Source organism: Pelophylax lessonae, assembly GCF_965119305.1.
Source record: "Pelophylax lessonae genome assembly, chromosome: 12".
In the NCBI taxonomy this organism is placed as follows: domain Eukaryota; kingdom Metazoa; phylum Chordata; class Amphibia; order Anura; family Ranidae; genus Pelophylax; species Pelophylax lessonae.
Window position 1 is genome coordinate 131,949,572 of NC_138779.1, and position 23,064 is coordinate 131,972,635.

The 23,064-nt window shown below is 41.4% G+C and overlaps 1 protein-coding gene across 1 annotated transcript in view; it reads left to right on the top strand.

Annotated features, from left to right (window-relative positions):
* Positions 1-634: 634 nt before the first annotated feature.
* ANAPC4 (anaphase promoting complex subunit 4) overlaps positions 635-23,064 on the top strand; it is a gene marked incomplete at its 5' end in the record, with an annotated part of 151,655 nt that continues 129,225 nt past the window's right edge. The window contains 3 exons of the mRNA XM_082273145.1: positions 635-742; positions 15,783-15,888; positions 15,984-16,116. Coding sequence (XP_082129271.1) covers positions 635-742; positions 15,783-15,888; positions 15,984-16,116 — 347 coding nt within the window. The remainder of the gene's footprint in view (positions 743-15,782; positions 15,889-15,983; positions 16,117-23,064) is intronic.

Here is a 23,064-nt window from a genome sequence, read left to right on the forward strand (position 1 = left end):
TCCTGTTATCTCCGCCCTCATCCAGCCCCTCAATCTCCTTGGCTTTCCTATGACTCATCTCTCCCTCCCTTATTAGTAAACTCCTAACAAGAGTGAGGGAGAGAACTGTGCATGATGTTCATTAGCCTAGGCTATGACCAGACAAGAAAGAGTAAGTGGGCTGTATAAGGTATTTACCAGCAGAAAAAAAATGTTTTACTATCCAAAGTTAAAACAACAAGAGCAGGGGATTTCATAGATGGAAAAATGAAAAAATAACTGAAGAGCCACTTTAAAGTTACAATTTGGCGTTAACATTTTTACATACTATATCATGAGTGAATTTGTTTGCATGAGTTACTTAGACATGACACACAGGTCTTTCTAACAGGTACCTGGAACCATGTCACATGCAATACTCTGCATACTTTGTGATTTCACACTCAGTATACACTACAGTATAGCGCTTGTTTATATTTGTATAACACCTTCACATTTCAATATGTGGTTAATGATAGCGTGCGATTGTTGATTTGTAAGCTATTAGGTTGCTTATAAAAGAAGTAAAACAATAATTTTAATATGTCTCTCTTTTTGTAAATTCAGTGGGAAAACCAGTGAAAGACTAACTGCATGCTGTAACTCAAAGACAACAATGCGGGCGTTTCGTCAGGTTGGGGAGAAGCAGTTGCCCCATGAGATCATATTTATGTCATGGTCACCCAGAAGGGATCTTATTGCACTTGTGAACAAAACTGGAGAGGTAAGTTGTGTGTTTGTATCAACACCTTGTAAACTTAAGCCTCTTTCATACTAGCGTACCAATCATGTCTGCCTTTCAGTTCTTCAGGCAGACCCGATCTGACCCTCCAGTCTTCTCTATAAAGTGGTGGGTGTCAACGGAATGTGTCCGTTCACACCTGCTGACCTCTTCACAATCTGTCTGGCGAATTGGAGGAGTCGGATGGCAGTCTGTTTACCGCCCTTAGAGGTGAATGGACAATGACTGTCTGCTCTGCATAAGCGGACACAGACCAGCCATCCGCCTGCTCAGTGGACAGATTTCCTGCTGAGCAGACGGACTCCAACAGAGCCCAACCCATGTGGAAGGGGCCTTAAATGCAGCAATTTGTAATTTTCATATCACAATCCTGGCTGTTAGAGGCATTACACCTGTGTAGCCATGAGACAAAGGATGCTTGTAATCCAAAGCATTCGTATCTCAAAGAGAATTTCCCCATAAGAAAGATTGGAAACTGAGATTCATTCCACAACCATTTATTCATAAAAATGATTACGGCAAAACAAAATACAGTAGATTATAAAGTGTATGGTGTATACAGTACATGGCCAGAGGTCCGTGGCCAATACACGCAGTATAAGGATCACAGTTTTAATGTAAAAAGAAAGTGGAATTACACTCACAATGTTAAACAGTATCCTGCATTAAGGAGTCTGGTGCTCATCCATGTAAAGCCGCTGGTGTATACATTACTGTATGTGGCTAGAGGTCATGGAGAGCTCAGAGACACTCGGGAACTGTTTACACTTCTGGGTGCTCCGAATGCACGTTACGCATGCCCCACCCAGCTGGGATTTTCTCTGAGTTCTCCAGGAAGCGCTGGGAGCCACCAGCACCCCCAGACCTCTGGCCATATACAGTACTGTATACACCAGTGGCTTTACATGGATGAACACCGGACTCCCTAAAGCGGGATATACATTGAGTGTAATTCCACTTTTTTTTTATTTATACAATAAAACTGTGATCCTTCTACTGCTCGTCTTGCAAGACAGTGCTTGCATATCAAGTTATAATTTGGAAAAAAAACGTTGCTCGTATACTGCGTTACTCGCAGTAACTGTATTCAAATAATTTTATCAAGCCAAGTAGACCTACCTGCCCACTCGCAGTCTTCTGTGTGCATGCACAGCTCAGTTTACATTCCAACACAATGCTTGTGTGCCAGGATGACTGTACTCCTGTGCATGCAAAGGATTGGTGACATCCTGCATCAGCCAATCAAGATTGCTGAAGACTGGCACCAGGAAGATGCTATTGGGGCACCTTGCAGGCATTGGACTACTGTATTGAAGCAGAGGTAAGTAATTTGGAGTTTAATTCTGCTTCTGCACAAACATCAATATAAAGAGACTTTTTATGGAGTCAAATGATCACAAACAGTGGAACTTGGTGCTTTTTGCAAGTATTTCTTAAAGCTAAAGTCTAGTATATATTTTTTTCTTTTGGAATGCAGTACCAAACAAATATAGGTGTGTGTATTGGTATGTATCTCATTACCTGCAGACGGCTGCTTCTAAATATCACCACCTCAGTGTCTTCTCCTCAGCTGCCAGATACTGCCCTGAGCTAATGTCTTTGGCGCTGTGAAGGTTAACAGCAGCGATTGCTTCACAGAAAGGTTGCACTGCTACAATCCCCTTTTGCCCTCTCATTCACTCATTCACAGAATTCTACTATTTTAACACAGCGCATCATGCTATGTGAATAGGGGATGAGGAGGTACTGAATAACAGGATCTCCGCCCGCCATCACAGAAGGAGTTTAGCAATATAAACGATATGAATAAACTAAAGTGTGAGGGGCTTGCGCTTAGGAAACCTCGGTTCGGTGAATATAAATAAATATATTAATAACTAAGTAATAAATCAATAAATTAAATTAAATACATAAGCTGCTGCTAGGTAGAAAGGTGACACCTTTCAAACAATACTGAAAAAATAATAAGTACCTGCGCTGCTTAAACCGAAACCATAAACATAAATATCAGTTGTACTAATAGATAAATAACATCATAAAGTGCTCGTGCGAATAACTGTGCAACTGTGTATATAAATATAGTAAATATAACAGCATAAATATTATAAATAAACTCATATGTGTAACATATCATATATCAAAAGTATTTTTAAATATAAAGTTCATAACAATAAATATCTTCCAAACTGAATAAAGTGCAAGTCTCTTGTGCTATTTATAAGTGCTTCGTGCTCAAGGTATATGAATAAAGTGCCGGTGCTCAGTCCTTGTGAGTTAGTGCTCCCCTCTCGGTCCCACACTCACCAGAAGCAGAGAGTAATTTCGCCTTAAAAACTGGTTGTATAAGGTAACCGCCTCTTATGGATCATTAATAGATATAAGCTGTAGATCTCCTGTGCCTCTATATCCAGGTAAATATCCAGGTGATGCTCCCCAGTGTCATGAAAAGGAAAGGGCCATCATCGTGCAGTATATTTTAAAAGATTTATTTATCACGCAATAAAAAGATACACTTACAAAACAAAAAGAATCAATCCGCCTTAAGCAAACCCACGGGACGCCAAACGAATGGCCGTGCGTTCCACCCGTGTAACCGGAAGCCGGAAGCCGGAAGAGGTTGCAGCCGGAAATGACGTACTACGTGTACTACGTGTTCGGACGGCTTGACGCGTTTCGCTCCGCCAATCAGAGCGTTCTCAAAAGCGAGGGCGTCACGAACACGTACTACTATATATATCATTCACAATTTAAAGTTATCATAAACACCTGCGTCAGACCGGAAATGACGAAGACCGGAAATGGAACGCCGCCATCTTAGTTCACCCCATTTTGCCGACTGTCATACTCCATCTTAGTCCACCCGGAACCCAGGCCGTATATAGTGGAAATATGCAAAATATGTATATATATGTGGCTAAGCCAACCCAGCCACGTATATGGTGTGTATATTTACTGAACGATAAACTAATTTGACCGTATCTATAATCAAAAAATCAAAAATCAAAAAACAAAAAACGTCCAGTTCCGGTTCTCCTTCCTGATTGTCCCTATATATGAACATTACATACAGAAATAAATACAACACGCCTACAATATATTAACAATAATGTTATATTGCACCATAATAACCTAGCAGCCTATCAAATAGTTATTAACACCCATATGTCCATATCGGACTCTAATTTGGATACTAATACAAACTTTACACAATACTCAGCCACATATAACGCTGGCTCATAAATCACTTAATAATAATCCTGTATAAATTCCACTAAAAGATCATAAAATGACGTGTGCTGAGTAGGTGGTCTACAAACTACAACTACAACTATATAAAAAAGTAAATAATAAAAATATATAAAATTATATAAAATTAAAAGTCATTTATAAAACAATTAATATCTAAATCTACATTAAGGCCTAAGGGGACCATGCTCTTAAGCTGTTGGATCCACCAAGTTTCATTTTGGGAAACTGCTCTCCTCATGTGTGTTCCTCTCCAATGTGCATTGATTTTATCTATGCCACAAAAAATTAATTTAGAGGGATCTTTGTTGTGAAAAAGTCTAAAATGGTTCGATAGATTGTGTTTGCGGAACCCCTTTTTAATGTTACAAATGTGTTCCCTCAAACGTATTCTAAGCTCCCTTGTGGTGCGGCCCACGTACTGCAGGCCACATTCACATTGTAACAAATATGTCACGTGAGTGCTGCTACAAGAAATAAATTCTTTTATTTCATATTCTTTTTTTGTGGTCCAGGATTCAAATTTCTTTATGCTCCTTCTTTTGTCCTTACGGCAGGTGGTGCAAGCCACACAGCGCCCGCATTTATAAAAACCTGTTCTATCTAGAAATGTAACTAATTTCTTTGGGGGGTTGGGGATACTCTTGACAATCCTATCTTTAAGAACAGGAGGCCTTCTGTAAATAAATTTAGGCTTATTAGGCAACATTTTTTTAAAAATAGGATCTCTCAGTAAGATGCTCCAATGCTTCTTTATGCTTTTCTCCACTTGTTTATATTGTTGATTAAACTCAGTGCAGAATGCAATTTCAAAACTCCTATTATTCACAGTTTTGGGTTTATCTGCCAGTAATGTTTTTCTCTCCAGGTCACCCACTTGATTTCTTATTTTCTCAAGATGTTTTCTCTTATATCCTTTCTCTTCAAACCTCTTAATTAGGACTTCTGATTGTTCCTTAAAATCTCTATCTCTATTACAGTTTCTTTTTATCCTCAGCATTTGCCCTTTCGGCACAGCTGAGATCCATTTAGGGTGGTGACCACTGCTGGTTGGGATGTAGCTATTACGATCTGTACTCTTAAAATAAGTTTTAGTGAAAAGATTGTCACCATTTTTAAAAATTGTAAGATCCAGATAATTAACTTCCTGAGTGCTAAAACTTTCAGTAAAACCAATCCCATACCCATTGTTGTTTATTTCAGAGATAAAATCCATAAAAGAATTATGTGACCCCTCCCATATTATAAAAATATCGTCGATGTATCTAACATACATCTTGAGAGGGGTATGGGGTTTCTTAAAAATAGTTTCTGATTCCCATTTACTCATAAAGAGGTTTGCAACCGTGGGGGCATATTTAGCCCCCATGGCTACACCTCTGGTTTGATTATAGTATTGGCCATCATGCCAAAAATAGTTGTTTTGCATGGCCATATTTAAAATTTCCAATATGAAATTTATTTGTTTCTGCGGGAGTTTATTATCCAATTTTAATGCCCATTCTACAGCTTTGCTAGCATCTTTTTGTTTGATGTTAGTATATAACGAATTAACGTCTATACTAGCTAGAATGGTGTTTTCTGTAACCTTTAAGTCTGCTATACGATTAATCAGATCTTTGCTATCTCTTAGGTACGCCGGGCATTTTTGTGCAAGTGGTTGGAGATGGTAGTCAACATATTCTCCTACCCTGGAGTATACTGAATCCACCCCATTAATAATGGGGCGCCCCGGTGGGTTGACTGTATTTTTGTGAATTTTCGGGTTATGATAAATAATAGGTTTTTTTGGGTGGTCTGGTATGAGATATCTGGCCTCTTTTTTGTTAAGGATCCCTTCTTTATGTGCCTTCTTAATTTTCTTTGTCAACATCGCTTTCAATTTTTTAATTGGATCGCCTTTCAGTTTGGTATATGTCTCTTTATCTTCAACTAGACGGTTAAGCTCTTTAATGTAATGTTCTTTATCCATAACCACAATTCCCCCCCCCTTGTCCACAGGTCTTATAATTATGTCATTGTCTTTTTCCAATTTCTTTATGCTCTGCTTAATTGCTTTACTACCTTTTATGGGATGTATTGATATATTCTCTAAATCCTGTTCCACCATCAATTTGAAGACTTCTAGACATTGGTTTCTGGGGTTCTTGGGGTTAAAAGTGGACTTGTTTCTTAAACCACTATGGATGTATTCATCCTCTACTGAAGTGCTAGTGACTGGTTTATTAAAAAAATGTTTTTTAATATTTAAAACTCTAACAAACTTGTGTAAATCAATAAAAACTTTAAATTTATTTAACTGCTTAGGAGGTGCATATTTTAATCCTTTATCTAAAATCTCTAATTCCTCCTCATTAAAAATCTTTTTACTTAAGTTAAAAATACCCGCGCCTATACATCTCTTTTCCTTTTTCTTCTGTCCTCCCCTGCATCCTCTCTTCTTACCTCTCCTCCTTGTGGGGGGTGTGTGTTGTGTCCCCTGTATGGGCCTCTGTAGGGGCCTCTCGGTCTCCAATAGTTCTGTCCCCTCGGTGGGCCCCAGTATTGTCCCCTTCCTCTGTATCCACCTCTTCCTCTCCCTGGTGGTCTCCCTTGTCCTTGATCCCAAAAATCCCCTCTATAGGGCGGTCTATATTGCTGGTCATATAATCTCTGATCTTGATAATATTCTCTGGGAGCAGGGCTAATAGGTGAGATGGGATCGTACCTGTTGTGTGTAGGGACATTATATCTAGGGGACTGTTGGTATGGGGTGTCATTCCTATTTACTCTCACCGGGGTCTGTGGAGTATTTTCTGGTGTCCTAGTAGGTGTCTCAGAAGGGAAAGTGAAAGTAACCTCCCTTTCAGGTGTAGTATCTCGGGATTGTGTGTTGGTTTCAGTCTCATCCTCCTGCCATTTATACACATTCCCCTGTTTATAATCATTACAATCCCTGTGAAATTTTTTTATCTTTTTCTTTTGTGTATCTTTATCAAGTTTAGCTATATGATCCTGGATATTTTTCATTTTCTCTTTGTACTCTGCATTATCTAAAAAAGGCTCCAAAATTTCTTTCAGGCCCTTCACCTTGTTTTCCAGCATTTCAAGTTTGGTTTTTCTCCTTGAAATGATCAGACCTAATAATTTCTGTTCGCAGCCATTGAAGAAGTTATACCAACTCTCTTCTAGTTCTTTCGTCTCTAGACCATCATTAGGGGCTATATCCCACCTAAGTCGTCTAGGTGTGATGCCCTCCTTTAAATATTGACTTAAGGTGGTAATATCCCACCAAGATCTAATTTGTTTGTCTACGAAGTTGTTTAAGGCTACGATCTACATCCATATTAATTGTGCTTAATGAGAATATCTCTTCAGAATTAATATTCTTTTTGCTAATCAAACTAAATAAATCCATAGCTGCAAAGCCAAAAAAATATATATATAATATTTTTTTGAAAACTAAAGTGTGAGGGGCTTGCGCTTAGGAAACCTCGGTTCGGTGAATATAAATAAATATATTAATAACTAAGTAATAAATCAATAAATTAAATTAAATACATAAGCTGCTGCTAGGTAGAAAGGTGACACCTTTCAAACAATACTGAAAAAATAATAAGTACCTGCGCTGCTTAAACCGAAACCATAAACATAAATATCAGTTGTACTAATAGATAAATAACATCATAAAGTGCTCGTGCGAATAACTGTGCAACTGTGTATATAAATATAGTAAATATAACAGCATAAATATTATAAATAAACTCATATGTGTAACATATCATATATCAAAAGTATTTTTAAATATAAAGTTCATAACAATAAATATCTTCCAAACTGAATAAAGTGCAAGTCTCTTGTGCTATTTATAAGTGCTTCGTGCTCAAGGTATATGAATAAAGTGCCGGTGCTCAGTCCTTGTGAGTTAGTGCTCCCCTCTCGGTCCCACACTCACCAGAAGCAGAGAGTAATATCGCCTTAAAAACTGGTTGTATAAGGTAACCGCCTCTTATGGATCATCAATAGATATAAGCTGTAGATCTCCTGTGCCTCTATATCCAGGTAAATATCCAGGTGATGCTCCCCAGTGTCATGAAAAGGAAAGGGCCATCATCGTGCAGTATATTTTAAAAGATTTATTTATCACGCAATAAAAAGATACACTTACAAAACAAAAAGAATCAATCCGCCTTAAGCAAACCCACGGGACGCCAAACGAATGGCCGTGCGTTCCACCCGTGTAACCGGAAGCCGGAAGCCGGAAGAGGTTGCAGCCGGAAATGACGTACTACGTGTACTACGTGTTCGGACGGCTTGACGCGTTTCGCTCCGCCAATCAGAGCGTTCTCAAAAGCGAGGGCGTCACGAACACGTACTACTATATATATCATTCACAATTTAAAGTTATCATAAACACCTGCGTCAGACCGGAAATGACGAAGACCGGAAATGGAACGCCGCCATCTTAGTTCACCCCATTTTGCCGACTGTCATACTCCATCTTAGTCCACCCGGAACCCAGGCCGTATATAGTGGAAATATGCAAAATATGTATATATATGTGGCTAAGCCAACCCAGCCACGCATATGGTGTGTATATTTACTGAACGATAAACTAATTTGACCGTATCTATAATCAAAAAATCAAAAATCAAAAAACAAAAAACGTCCAGTTCCGGTTCTCCTTCCTGATTGTCCCTATATATGAACATTACATACAGAAATAAATACAACACGCCTACAATATATTAACAATAATGTTATATTGCACCATAATAACCTAGCAGCCTATCAAATAGTTATTAACACCCATATGTCCATATCGGACTCTAATTTGGATACTAATACAAACTTTACACAATACTCAGCCACATATAACGCTGGCTCATAAATCACTTAATAATAATCCTGTATAAATTCCACTAAAAGATCATAAAATGATGTGTGCTGAGTAGGTGGTCTACAAACTACAACTACAACTATATAAAAAAGTAAATAATAAAAATATATAAAATTATATAAAATTAAAAGTCATTTAAAAAACAATTAATATCTAAATCTACATTAAGGCCTAAGGGGACCATGCTCTTAAGCTGTTGGATCCACCAAGTTTCATTTTGGGAAACTGCTCTCCTCATGTGTGTTCCTCTCCAATGTGCATTGATTTTATCTATGCCACAAAAAATTAATTTAGAGGGATCTTTGTTGTGAAAAAGTCTAAAATGGTTCGATAGATTGTGTTTGCGGAACCCCTTTTTAATGTTACAAATGTGTTCCCTCAAACGTATTCTAAGCTCCCTTGTGGTGCGGCCCACGTACTGCAGGCCGCATTCACATTGTAACAAATATGTCACGTGAGTGCTGCTACAAGAAATAAATTCTTTTATTTCATATTCTTTTTTTGTGGTCCAGGATTCAAATTTCTTTATGCTCCTGCTTTTGTCCTTACGGCAGGTGGTGCAAGCCACACAGCGCCCGCATTTATAAAAACCTGTTCTATCTAGAAATGTAACTAATTTCTTTGGGGGGTTGGGGATACTCTTGACAATCCTATCTTTAAGAACAGGAGGCCTTCTGTAAATAAATTTAGGCTTATTAGGCAACATTTTTTTAAAAATAGGATCTCTCAGTAAGATGCTCCAATGCTTCTTTATGCTTTTCTCCACTTGTTTATATTGTTGATTAAACTCAGTGCAGAATGCAATTTCAAAACTCCTATTATTCACAGTTTTGGGTTTATCTGCCAGTAATGTTTTTCTCTCCAGGTCACCCACTTGATTTCTTATTTTCTCAAGATGTTTTCTCTTATATCCTTTCTCTTCAAACCTCTTAATTAGGACTTCTGATTGTTCCTTAAAATCTCTATCTCTATTACAGTTTCTTTTTATCCTCAGCATTTGCCCTTTCGGCACAGCTGAGATCCATTTAGGGTGGTGACCACTGCTGGTTGGGATGTAGCTATTACGATCTGTACTCTTAAAATAAGTTTTAGTGAAAAGATTGTCACCATTTTTAAAAATTGTAAGATCCAGATAATTAACTTCCTGAGTGCTAAAACTTTCAGTAAAACCAATCCCATACCCATTGTTGTTTATTTCAGAGATAAAATCCATAAAAGAATTATGTGACCCCTCCCATATTATAAAAATATCGTCGATGTATCTAACATACATCTTGAGAGGGGTATGGGGTTTCTTAAAAATAGTTTCTGATTCCCATTTACTCATAAAGAGGTTTGCAACCGTGGGGGCATATTTAGCCCCCATGGCTACACCTCTGGTTTGATTATAGTATTGGCCATCATGCCAAAAATAGTTGTTTTGCATGGCCATATTTAAAATTTCCAATATGAAATTTATTTGTTTCTGCGGGAGTTTATTATCCAATTTTAATGCCCATTCTACAGCTTTGCTAGCATCTTTTTGTTTGATGTTAGTATATAACGAATTAACGTCTATACTAGCTAGAATGGTGTTTGACAAACAAATTAGATCTTGGTGGGATATTACCACCTTAAGTCAATATTTAAAGGAGGGCATCACACCTAGACGACTTAGGTGGGATATAGCCCCTAATGATGGTCTAGAGACGAAAGAACTAGAAGAGAGTTGGTATAACTTCTTCAATGGCTGCGAACAGAAATTATTAGGTCTGATCATTTCAAGGAGAAAAACCAAACTTGAAATGCTGGAAAACAAGGTGAAGGGCCTGAAAGAAATTTTGGAGCCTTTTTTAGATAATGCAGAGTACAAAGAGAAAATGAAAAATATCCAGGATCATATAGCTAAACTTGATAAAGATACACAAAAGAAAAAGATAAAAAAATTTCACAGGGATTGTAATGATTATAAACAGGGGAATGTGTATAAATGGCAGGAGGATGAGACTGAAACCAACACACAATCCCGAGATACTACACCTGAAAGGGAGGTTACTTTCACTTTCCCTTCTGAGACACCTACTAGGACACCAGAAAATACTCCACAGACCCCGGTGAGAGTAAATAGGAATGACACCCCATACCAACAGTCCCCTAGATATAATGTCCCTACACACAACAGGTACGATCCCATCTCACCTATTAGCCCTGCTCCCAGAGAATATTATCAAGATCAGAGATTATATGACCAGCAATATAGACCGCCCTATAGAGGGGATTTTTGGGATCAAGGACAAGGGAGACCACCAGGGAGAGGAAGAGGTGGATACAGAGGAAGGGGACAATACTGGGGCCCACCGAGGGGACAGAACTATTGGAGACCGAGAGGCCCCTACAGAGGCCCATACAGGGGACACAACACACACCCCCCACAAGGAGGAGAGGTAAGAAGAGAGGATGCAGGGGAGGACAGAAGAAAAAGGAAAAGAGATGTATAGGCGCGGGTATTTTTAACTTAAGTAAAAAGATTTTTAATGAGGAGGAATTAGAGATTTTAGATAAAGGATTAAAATATGCACCTCCTAAGCAGTTAAATAAATTTAAAGTTTTTATTGATTTACACAAGTTTGTTAGAGTTTTAAATATTAAAAAACATTTTTTTAATAAACCAGTCACTAGCACTTCAGTAGAGGATGAATACATCCATAGTGGTTTAAGAAACAAGTCCACTTTTAACCCCAAGAACCCCAGAAACCAATGTCTAGAAGTCTTCAAATTGATGGTGGAACAGGATTTAGAGAATATATCAATACATCCCATAAAAGGTAGTAAAGCAATTAAGCAGAGCATAAAGAAATTGGAAAAAGACAATGACATAATTATAAGACCTGCGGACAAGGGGGGGGGAATTGTGGTTATGGATAAAGAACATTACATTAAAGAGCTTAACCGTCTAGTTGAAGATAAAGAGACATATACCAAACTGAAAGGCGATCCAATTAAAAAATTGAAAGCGATGTTGACAAAGAAAATTAAGAAGGCACATAAAGAAGGGATCCTTAACAAAAAAGAGGCCAGATATCTCATACCAGACCACCCAAAAAAACCTATTATTTATCATAACCCGAAAATTCACAAAAATACAGTCAACCCACCGGGGCGCCCCATTATTAATGGGGTGGATTCAGTATACTCCAGGGTAGGAGAATATGTTGACTACCATCTCCAACCACTTGCACAAAAATGCCCGGCGTACCTAAGAGATAGCAAAGATCTGATTAATCGTATAGCAGACTTAAAGGTTACAGAAAACACCATTCTAGCTAGTATAGACGTTAATTCGTTATATACTAACATCAAACAAAAAGATGCTAGCAAAGCTGTAGAATGGGCATTAAAATTGGATAATAAACTCCCGCAGAAACAAATAAATTTCATATTGGAAATTTTAAATATGGCCATGCAAAACAACTATTTTTGGCATGATGGCCAATACTATAATCAAACCAGAGGTGTAGCCATGGGGGCTAAATATGCCCCCACGGTTGCAAACCTCTTTATGAGTAAATGGGAATCAGAAACTATTTTTAAGAAACCCCATACCCCTCTCAAGATGTATGTTAGATACATCGACGATATTTTTATAATATGGGAGGGGTCACATAATTCTTTTATGGATTTTATCTCTGAAATAAACAACAATGGGTATGGGATTGGTTTTACTGAAAGTTTTAGCACTCAGGAAGTTAATTATCTGGATCTTACAATTTTTAAAAATGGTGACAATCTTTTCACTAAAACTTATTTTAAGAGTACAGATCGTAATAGCTACATCCCAACCAGCAGTGGCCACCACCCTAAATGGATCTCAGCTGTGCCGAAAGGGCAAATGCTGAGGATAAAAAGAAACTGTAATAGAGATAGAGATTTTAAGGAACAATCAGAAGTCCTAATTAAGAGGTTTGAAGAGAAAGGATATAAGAGAAAACATCTTGAGAAAATAAGAAATCAAGTGGGTGACCTGGAGAGAAAAACATTACTGGCAGATAAACCCAAAACTGTGAATAATAGGAGTTTTGAAATTGCATTCTGCACTGAGTTTAATCAACAATATAAACAAGTGGAGAAAAGCATAAAGAAGCATTGGAGCATCTTACTGAGAGATCCTATTTTTAAAAAAATGTTGCCTAATAAGCCTAAATTTATTTACAGAAGGCCTCCTGTTCTTAAAGATAGGATTGTCAAGAGTATCCCCAACCCCCCAAAGAAATTAGTTACATTTCTAGATAGAACAGGTTTTTATAAATGCGGGCGCTGTGTGGCTTGCACCACCTGCCGTAAGGACAAAAGAAGGAGCATAAAGAAATTTGAATCCTGGACCACAAAAAAAGAATATGAAATAAAAGAATTTATTTCTTGTAGCAGCACTCACGTGACATATTTGTTACAATGTGAATGCGGCCTGCAGTACGTGGGCCGCACCACAAGGGAGCTTAGAATACGTTTGAGGGAACACATTTGTAACATTAAAAAGGGGTTCCGCAAACACAATCTATCGAACCATTTTAGACTTTTTCACAACAAAGATCCCTCTAAATTAATTTTTTGTGGCATAGATAAAATCAATGCACATTGGAGAGGAACACACATGAGGAGAGCAGTTTCCCAAAATGAAACTTGGTGGATCCAACAGCTTAAGAGCATGGTCCCCTTAGGCCTTAATGTAGATTTAGATATTAATTGTTTTATAAATGACTTTTAATTTTATATAATTTTATATATTTTTATTATTTACTTTTTTATATAGTTGTAGTTGTAGTTTGTAGACCACCTACTCAGCACACATCATTTTATGATCTTTTAGTGGAATTTATACAGGATTATTATTAAGTGATTTATGAGCCAGCGTTATATGTGGCTGAGTATTGTGTAAAGTTTGTATTAGTATCCAAATTAGAGTCCGATATGGACATATGGGTGTTAATAACTATTTGATAGGCTGCTAGGTTATTATGGTGCAATATAACATTATTGTTAATATATTGTAGGCGTGTTGTATTTATTTCTGTATGTAATGTTCATATATAGGGACAATCAGGAAGGAGAACCGGAACTGGACGTTTTTTGTTTTTTGATTTTTGATTTTTTGATTATAGATACGGTCAAATTAGTTTATCGTTCAGTAAATATACACACCATATGCGTGGCTGGGTTGGCTTAGCCACATATATATACATATTTTGCATATTTCCACTATATACGGCCTGGGTTCCGGGTGGACTAAGATGGAGTATGACAGTCGGCAAAATGGGGTGAACTAAGATGGCGGCGTTCCATTTCCGGTCTTCGTCATTTCCGGTCTGACGCAGGTGTTTATGATAACTTTAAATTGTGAATGATATATATAGTAGTACGTGTTCGTGACGCCCTCGCTTTTGAGAACGCTCTGATTGGCGGAGCGAAACGCGTCAAGCCGTCCGAACACGTAGTACACGTAGTACGTCATTTCCGGCTGCAACCTCTTCCGGCTTCCGGCTTCCGGTTACACGGGTGGAACGCACGGCCATTCGTTTGGCGTCCCGTGGGTTTGCTTAAGGCGGATTGATTCTTTTTGTTTTGTAAGTGTATCTTTTTATTGCGTGATAAATAAATCTTTTAAAATATACTGCACGATGATGGCCCTTTCCTTTTCATGACACTGGGGAGCATCACCTGGATATTTACCTGGATATAGAGGCACAGGAGATCTACAGCTTATATCTATTGATGATCCATAAGAGGCGGTTACCTTATACAACCAGTTTTTAAGGCGATATTACTCTCTGCTTCTGGTGAGTGTGGGACCGAGAGGGGAGCACTAACTCACAAGGACTGAGCACCGGCACTTTATTCATATACCTTGAGCACGAAGCACTTATAAATAGCACAAGAGACTTGCACTTTATTCAGTTTGGAAGATATTTATTGTTATGAACTTTATATTTAAAAATACTTTTGATATATGATATGTTACACATATGAGTTTATTTATAATATTTATGCTGTTATATTTACTATATTTATATACACAGTTGCACAGTTATTCGCACGAGCACTTTATGATGTTATTTATCTATTAGTACAACTGATATTTATGTTTATGGTTTCGGTTTAAGCAGCGCAGGTACTTATTATTTTTTCAGTATTATTTTTTCAGTATTATTTTTTCAGTAAACGATATGAATGGCAAGGAGGGCAGAAGGAGTCGGGTAAGCTGCGCAAATTTTTTTCCCCTGTAGCAGCTGCTTTGTTAACCTTCACAACGCTGGAAGACAGCCAATGGGTAGAATGCGGCACTGGGAAGGACACACTGCAGGAATGATTTTTTAGGAGAAGCACCCAGCCGCCTGCAGGTAATGGCATACACTCCATTAAACACATCTAATGTTTGGTGCTGTATCTCAAAAACAAATATAATAAACCTTATTAAGAAAGATAACTTGGTCTTTTCTGTCACCCGAATAAGTAGCTGTCCTCAGCTGATCAAACAATTAATTAATCAAGGGACGACTGTTAAATCAGCATGAATTATAAGCATATATTGGAAGCTTCTTTTAAAATTGTGTACTTACAAACAATCTAACGAAATACCTATGGACAAATTTTTATTTAATATTTTAACTCCTTGTATAGAACTTTTTAATGTACTCTTTGAGTCTGTTCTTGTTAGGATAGATTGTAATTACATCATTTTTGAAGTGTGTATTATACAGGGATATGCTGCTATTTTGCATCCTCTGGAGCGGTTAGTATAATTCTATTCTTTGCAGGGAACTGCTTTTGGGATTTTTGTGGTGACAACAGTTATGCCCTAAACTCACTGTGATTATTAACTGAATCGGTATATAAGATAATTATGTTGATACGATTTCCTTTTAGGTGTTGCTCCATCGACTGGCAAATATTCAGAGAGTGTGGAATTTACCTCCAAATGAGAATACAGGGAAAGAAGTATCATGCCTGGCATGGAGACCTGATGGCAAAAGTAAATTGAATCAGTTGTGTTTAATGTATGCAGTGCATTTTGGTATCTATATAATACTGTCTTAAGAGAGCAATTTTGTTTTTTTGTACTTATAGTTTTGGCTTTTGGCCTGGCTGATACCAGACGTGTTGTGCTTTGTGATGTGGAAAAGCCTGAGACTCTACATTCCTTTTCTGTAGAAACAACAGTGTCCTGTATGCACTGGATGGAAGTGACAGAGGAAAGCAGGTAAGTACCTAAAGACTGGGGTACGTTTGGTCATAGATTGGCAGATATTGAGGGTTAGGGATGGGCCGAACACCCCCGTTTGGTTCGCGCCAGAGCAAAAAAGTTATAGTGAATTCAATTAAAAAGACTATGGGACACGAACATGAAAAATCAGAAGTCCTAATTTTAAAGGCTTATATTCAAAGTATTGCCACAAAAAAATGTATGGGGACCTGGGTACTGCCCTGGGGGACATGTATCAATTCAAAGTTTTTTTTTTTTTTTTTAAACAATCGTTTTTAACGGAGCAGTGATTTTAATGATAGAAGGGAAGAATGCTTAAAGTAAAACATTAAAAGAACAAGAATGAAGAATGATGCTTAAAGTAAAACAATAAAAATGCAAAATTCCTTTAAATATTGTACCTGGGGGTCCCCTTAGTCTGCCTGTAAAGTGGCTGAAGGAAAAAATGTAATTTAAACTTGCTCGCGGCTGTAATGTAACAAAAAAATTTAAAAAAGGATTTTAAGGGGAACCCCACGCAAAAATGTAAAAAAACACGTAAGGTCCCCCCCAAAATCTATACCATACCCTTATCCGAGCATGCAGCCTGGCAGGTCAGGAAAGGGGGGAAGTGAGTGAGCCCCCCCTCCTGAACCATAACAGGATACATGCCTGTTGATTAGGATAAGGGCCTCTTCCTGACAACCCTGGGTTGTGGTTGTCAGGGTCTGCGTGTGGGGGGCTTATAGGAATCTGGAAGCTTCCAGATCCCGGCCCCCCTCTATGTGAATAGGTATCGGATACATCGTTCCCCTACCCAGTCACCAAAAAAAGCCAAAAAGTAAGAAACACAGGAACCGTTTTTGACAAGTCATTTATTAAAAAGAAAAATGTCCCTCTATGTAAATCCATCGTCAATCACGACGCCCGCTGGACCCAAAAAAATAAACGATCCGCCTCTTGGTAGGCGTCCCACCTACCCACTCTGCACTTTGACAGTTCTTAAATAGGCAAGGGGCAGGGCCACACTGCTACGTCAACTGGTGGCACCACACCCTTCTGACATGTGACATCACAATACCAGAAGGGGTGGTGCCACCTGGTGACATTTGACTCGAACATCGCGCCCATCCCTATCGAGGGCAATGAAGACATGCTGGAGTAATTAAATAAGGGCTCTTTCACACGGCCGCTCCGCTTGTCCGCAAATCATCCTATTTTCTCTTACGTCCTCCGACAGTCGCCGCCCACTCACAAGTCTTCACCAATGGGTATTGACCTTTGCTCCGTAGGAGTAGCTAGGCAACAAGAATTGTTAATACAAAAGCTTTTAACATAGACACACCCCTAGGGGCTGTCCCCTCAGTCAATACCTCCCTGCACCAGCATTCCCAACTCAGTTTGACTTTGCCTAGCTTAGGAGTAGCTGGCTATCCTGTGCTGGGGCTCAGTCTCAGCCTTCTACCCTTTCTTTGATTTTATTTCAAGTATTTTTCTCTTTTCCTTGCTAGCTGTTATTTTGTCAGCCTTAGTTTAGGGATCTTCTGATGAAGAATCATCATGCGGAGCTGGGTCTCGGACTGGCCGCCCTGGATCCCAGGGCTGAGAGCCAGATGGATCCCCAGCCTGCCATCGAGCGTTCAGCTTAGGTTTTACCCTGGCACATTGAACGACCCATCCCTGTTCGCTGCAGGGATGCTGCCTGTGAGGTGGCTACCTCACTGGACGCCATGACTGCGGTCCACAAGCGTCCTGGCTGCGGCACTCCCTGTCTGCCCTGATAGCGGTTTGTCGCTGGAGACGGCTCCCCACGCCATCTGGTACGGTAAGCACCTTCTGTGTGGGGACCTTCTGTATGGGTGTCAGTCTGTGGCTGTGTATTACCCTCCATGTCTGTGTAACTGCGGGCTCCCTGTCTGATCCCTGTGTGGCTGCGCTGCCTGTGGGCTGCGGGGGGGGGGACCATCCTGCTCTGCTGTTTATTATGCTCTGGGTGCAGTTTGTGTGCAGACATGGGTGTGTGCGGCGGTCGCTGCGGCGATCCGCCATTTTATTTGCCTGTATACTGTGACCGGCCCTGTCCCTATGCAGCGCCGTGTTACATAGAAACATAGAAACATAGAATGTGTCGGCAGATAAGAACCATTTGGCCCATCTAGTCTGCCCAATATATCTGAATCCTATGAATAGTCCTTGGCCCTATCTTATATGAAGGATAGCCTTATGCCTATCCCATGCATGCTTAAACTCCTTCACTGTATTTGCAGCTACCACTTCGGCCGGCGGGCAGATTTTTTCCCTCAAATCTTCAGCTGTCTCCGGAGCGCTTGCAGGATTTGCACCTGGCGGTGCGAGACCTGCGGGCCCAGGGGGTGGTGGTTCCGGTGCCTCATTGGGACAGATTTCGGGGGTTTTACTCCAATATGTTCACTGTGCCCAGAAAGGAGGGCAAAGTGCGTCCGATTCTGGACTTGAAAGCTCTGATCCGCTTTGTGCGGGTTCGCAAGTTTCGCATGGAATCCCTGCGCTCAGTGGTGGCTGCCCTGAGTCCGGGGGAATTCATGGCCTCCATCGATCTGAAGGATGCGTACCTACACATCCCCATTTTCGAGGGTCACCAGAGATACCTTCGATTCGCCATTGCAGAAGATCATTACCAATTCGTGGCGTTACCTTTCGGTCTCGCTTCGGCTCCGCAGGTTTTTACCAAAGTGCTGGCGCCGGTTCTGGCCCTGTTGCGAGCACAGGGCATTGCTGTCTTACGGGTATCTGGACGATATCCTGATAAGGTCAAGCGCCAGTCAGAGCCTGGTGACCGACCTGTCCACCACGATGCGGACTCTGCATGAGTTCGGTTGGACCATAAACATTCCGAAGTCGACTCTGTGTCCTTCGGTTCGCCTTCCCTACCTGGGAATGATTCTGGACTCTGTCCAAGCGAAGGTCTTCCTGCCGGAGGACAAGCTTCGGACTCTTCAGGACGAGGTCAGGTCCCTCAGGGACAACCGACAATCGTCTCTCCGGACATGCATGAGATGTCTAGGTTTAATGGTCTCGTCTTTCGAGGCGATCCCTTTTGCCCAGTTTCACACGCGGGGTCTCCAAGCGGAGATTCTGACCGAGTGGGACGGGCGGCCGCAATCCCTGGATCTGCGGATCTCGTTGAGCCACGACACCAGAAGGGATCTTCTGTGGTGGCTCCAGTCCCCGGCAGTGTCGGGGTGCAAGTCTTTTCGTCCATTATCGTGGACGGTGCTCACCACGGATGCCAGCCTGTCGGGCTGGGGTGGTGTTCTGGGCGTTCTGTCCGCCCAGGGAACTTGGTCGGAGGAGGAGTCCTCCCTTCCGATCAACATTCTGGAATTGAGGGCGATAAAGCTTTGCCTTCTGAGATGGACGGACCGGCTTCGGGGCCGTCCAGTTCGGGTTCAGACGGACAATGCCACCGCGGCGGCCTACATCAACCATCAAGGGGGCACCAGGAGTGCCCGAGCGGCTCGGGAAGTAGCCGACATTCTGTCTTGGGCCGAGATGGACGTCCCGGCGATAACGGCAGTTCACATTCCGGGGGTGGAGAACTGGCAGGCGGATTATCTGAGTCGCCAGACCCTGGACCAGGGAGAATGGTCCCTTCACCCGGATGTCTTCCAGCTGTTGTGCGCGAAGTGGGGTTCCCCAGATGTGGACCTGTTCGCGTCTCGTCAGAACAACAAGGTGGAAAGGTTCGTGGCAAGGACCCGCGATCCTCGGTCAGACGCGTTAGTGGCGCCCTGGCATCAGTATCGTCTGTATGCCTTTCCACCGATTCAGCTGCTGTCCAGGCTTCTTCGCAGGTTAGCCTCGGAACCGCACACGGTGATTCTGGTGGCGCCGGACTGGCCTCGCCGGTCCTGGTACGCAGACCTCGTAAATCTGGCGGTCGACGCTCCGTGGCGTCTGCCACTTCGAGAAGATCTCCTGTCTCAAGGGCCGATATTCCATCCTGCTTTACAGTCGCTGGCTTTAACGGCCTGGCTGTTGAAAGCCTGGTCCTGAAGAATAGGGGTCTCTCCCCTGAGGTCATTCCCAATTTGATCAAGGCTAGGAAGGCCTCTTCGGGGAAGATTTACTACCGTACTTGGAAAGCGTATTTTGCCTGGTGTGAGTCCAGGGGGTTTTCCCCTCGCTCATACTCGAGAGTCGAAAAGTGTCGAGAGTGTTGGCTTTTCTTCAAACGGGCGTGGACCAGCGTTTGGCGTTGGCCACGATTAAGGGTCAGATTTCTGCGCTGGCCGTTCTTTTTCAACGCCCTGTGGCGTCTAATTCATTGGTTAGCACCTTTTTCAAGGGGTGCGACATTTGGCCCCTCCTAGGAGGGACCCTTTACCTCCATGGGACTTGAACTTGGTTCTGTCCGTGTTGCAACAGGCTCCCTTTGAAAAGATCAGGGAGATCTCGTTGTCTCTGTTGTCCAAGAAGGTTGCCTTTTTGGTGGCAATCACTTCGGCTCGCAGGGTGTCGGAGCTGGCAGCTTTGTCCTGCAATTCTCCCTACCTGGTGGTCCACAAGGATAAGGTGGTCCTGCGGCCTAACCCATCTTTTCTTCCAAAAAGGATATCGGAATTTCACCTGAATGAGGACATTGTCTTGCCTTCGCTCTGCGCGAAGCCTAAGCATCCGAAGGAGGTTGCCTTACATTCCTTGGATGTTGTCCGGGCGATCAGAGTTTACCTGTCGTCCACTAAATCTTTTCGCAAGTCGGATTCCCTCTTTGTCCTTCCTGAGGGACCTCGGAAGGGCGTGGCGGCGTCGGCTGCGACCATCGCCAAATGGATCAGACAGATCATTGAACAAGCCTATGCCTTGAAGGGGAAGGTTCCTCCCTTCCCTGTGAAGGCGCACTCTACCAGGTCTTTGAGTACGTCTTGGGCTTACCGTCATCAGGCTTCTGTGGCCCAGGTGTGTAAGGCGGCGACTTGGTCGTCCGTTCACACCTTCTCAAAGTTCTATAAGGTGGATGTTCAGGCATCGGCTGATGCCTCCTTTGGCCGTAAAGTTCTCAGTGCGGCAGTCTCCTAGGGACCCTTGGTTTCATGGGCCCTTGGTTATTGGGGTGTTTTTACCCCTGGGTTACTTGTTTTTCCTGGGTTATTGCTCCTGTTGAGCACGTTTTTTCCTGTTGCCCAGTTGGTTCTCTTACTGTGGTAAGGTTCCTTTCTCTGATGTGGGTACTGCGTTGCCTTTCTACGATTGCGTTTCCCACCCCTCATGTCTACACTGCTTTGGGACATCCCATTGGTGAAGACTTGTGAGTGGGCGGCGACTGTCGGAGGACGTAAGAGAAAACGGAATTTTTGTAAAATCTTACCGTAAAATTCCTTTCTCTGAGTCCTCCGACAGTCGCCGCCCCCCGCCCCTCTTTTGGGGTTTTTGTGTACTCTTACTGCTATGCTACCAAACTGAGTTGGGAATGCTGGTGCAGGGAGGTATTGACTGAGGGGACAGCCCCTAGGGGTGTGTCTATGTTAAAAGCTTTTGTATTAACAATTCTTGTTGCCTAGCTACTCCTACGGAGCAAAAGTCAATACCCATTGGTGAAGACTTGTGAGTGGGCGGCGACTGTCGGAGGACTCAGAGAAAGGAATTTTACGGTAAGATTTTACAAAAATTCTGTTTTTTTGCGGATGATTTGCGCACATAATGTAAGTCAATGGCACTGCGGATGTCAGCGGAATACCATCCGCTGACATCCGATTTTCTTCCTTTCAGTTCTGTTCCGTTTTGGAACGGAACAGAACCCTATTTTTTCATCCGTGTAAAAAATGGAAAGGAAGGAAAATCGGATGTAAGCGGTGTCATCCGCTGACATCCGCAATGCCATAGACTTAAATTATGTCCGCATATCATCCGCAAACGGATGGGATGATATGCGGGCACATGGAGCGGATGACACAAATGTCATCCGCTCCGTGAAAAAAGAAAAAAAAAAGTCCCGCAGCGGACTAAAGCAGCGAAGCGGCCATCTGAAAGAGCCCTAACTCTTGAGAACTATGTCAATACTAAGACATACTGTGGGCTATTGTGGCTATAATGAATTTTGCATAACCCATATCATTATGGCTGCTGGGAACACTGCAGTACAATGTGGTAGCATTCTTCACATGCAAGAATCAACTTCCCACTTGCACCAGAAACATAAGAGTTGAGCGCCTTCTATTTTTTTGGCAGCTACTGTGGCAACAAACTTATTTTCTTCATTAGCCCAGCTGGAATTATTATGGTAGTGGTAGTAAAAGGTTTAAAACCATTACCAAAATACCTACTGCTTTCCTATTTTGTTCTTTTAAAATGAACCTGTGCTTTGCCCATACAGGGCAAGGAAACAGGATGGCTTTAATGGTGGGACCCACCAGGAACACATAGCTTTCCTTCAAAATCTCACCTCTGAACAACAGTAGAATCTCTGTAGTCTCTAATTACATGGAAAAAACCTTATTACTCCTAGTATACAAAGACCGATCTTAGACAAGGATAGGATGATGTTGTAGTAACCCCTTGCTGCTGAGTGTACGCACATATGAAACCTCACCAAAATCTGTCTTCTTTTGTGGAACTGCACATGTGAGTTCCTGCGCAGGGAGTCCTCTGCAAGGAGACCGATTTACCAACGACCATTCTGGGACTCCTGACCTTGCCTGTGATTTGGCCATCACAATGATCAGCAACTAGACAACCTGCTGCAGCATGCTTTCTCTTTTTTTTTTTTCCTCTTGAATGGAGAAAAAAAAACATTGTACAAAAAAAATAAAGATAAAATTGCTTGATCAGGGTTTAATCTAGGTTAGGGTTAAAAGCAAAATAGGAAATGCGCCACTATTGCTTCTGGGCCCTACTACAAACGGCAAGCAATATACACATATGTGGTAACGCTGTTTTCATCAGGAGTGGGAGAACTTATTTGGGTTGTTCTTTGGTGGTGGGTTATAG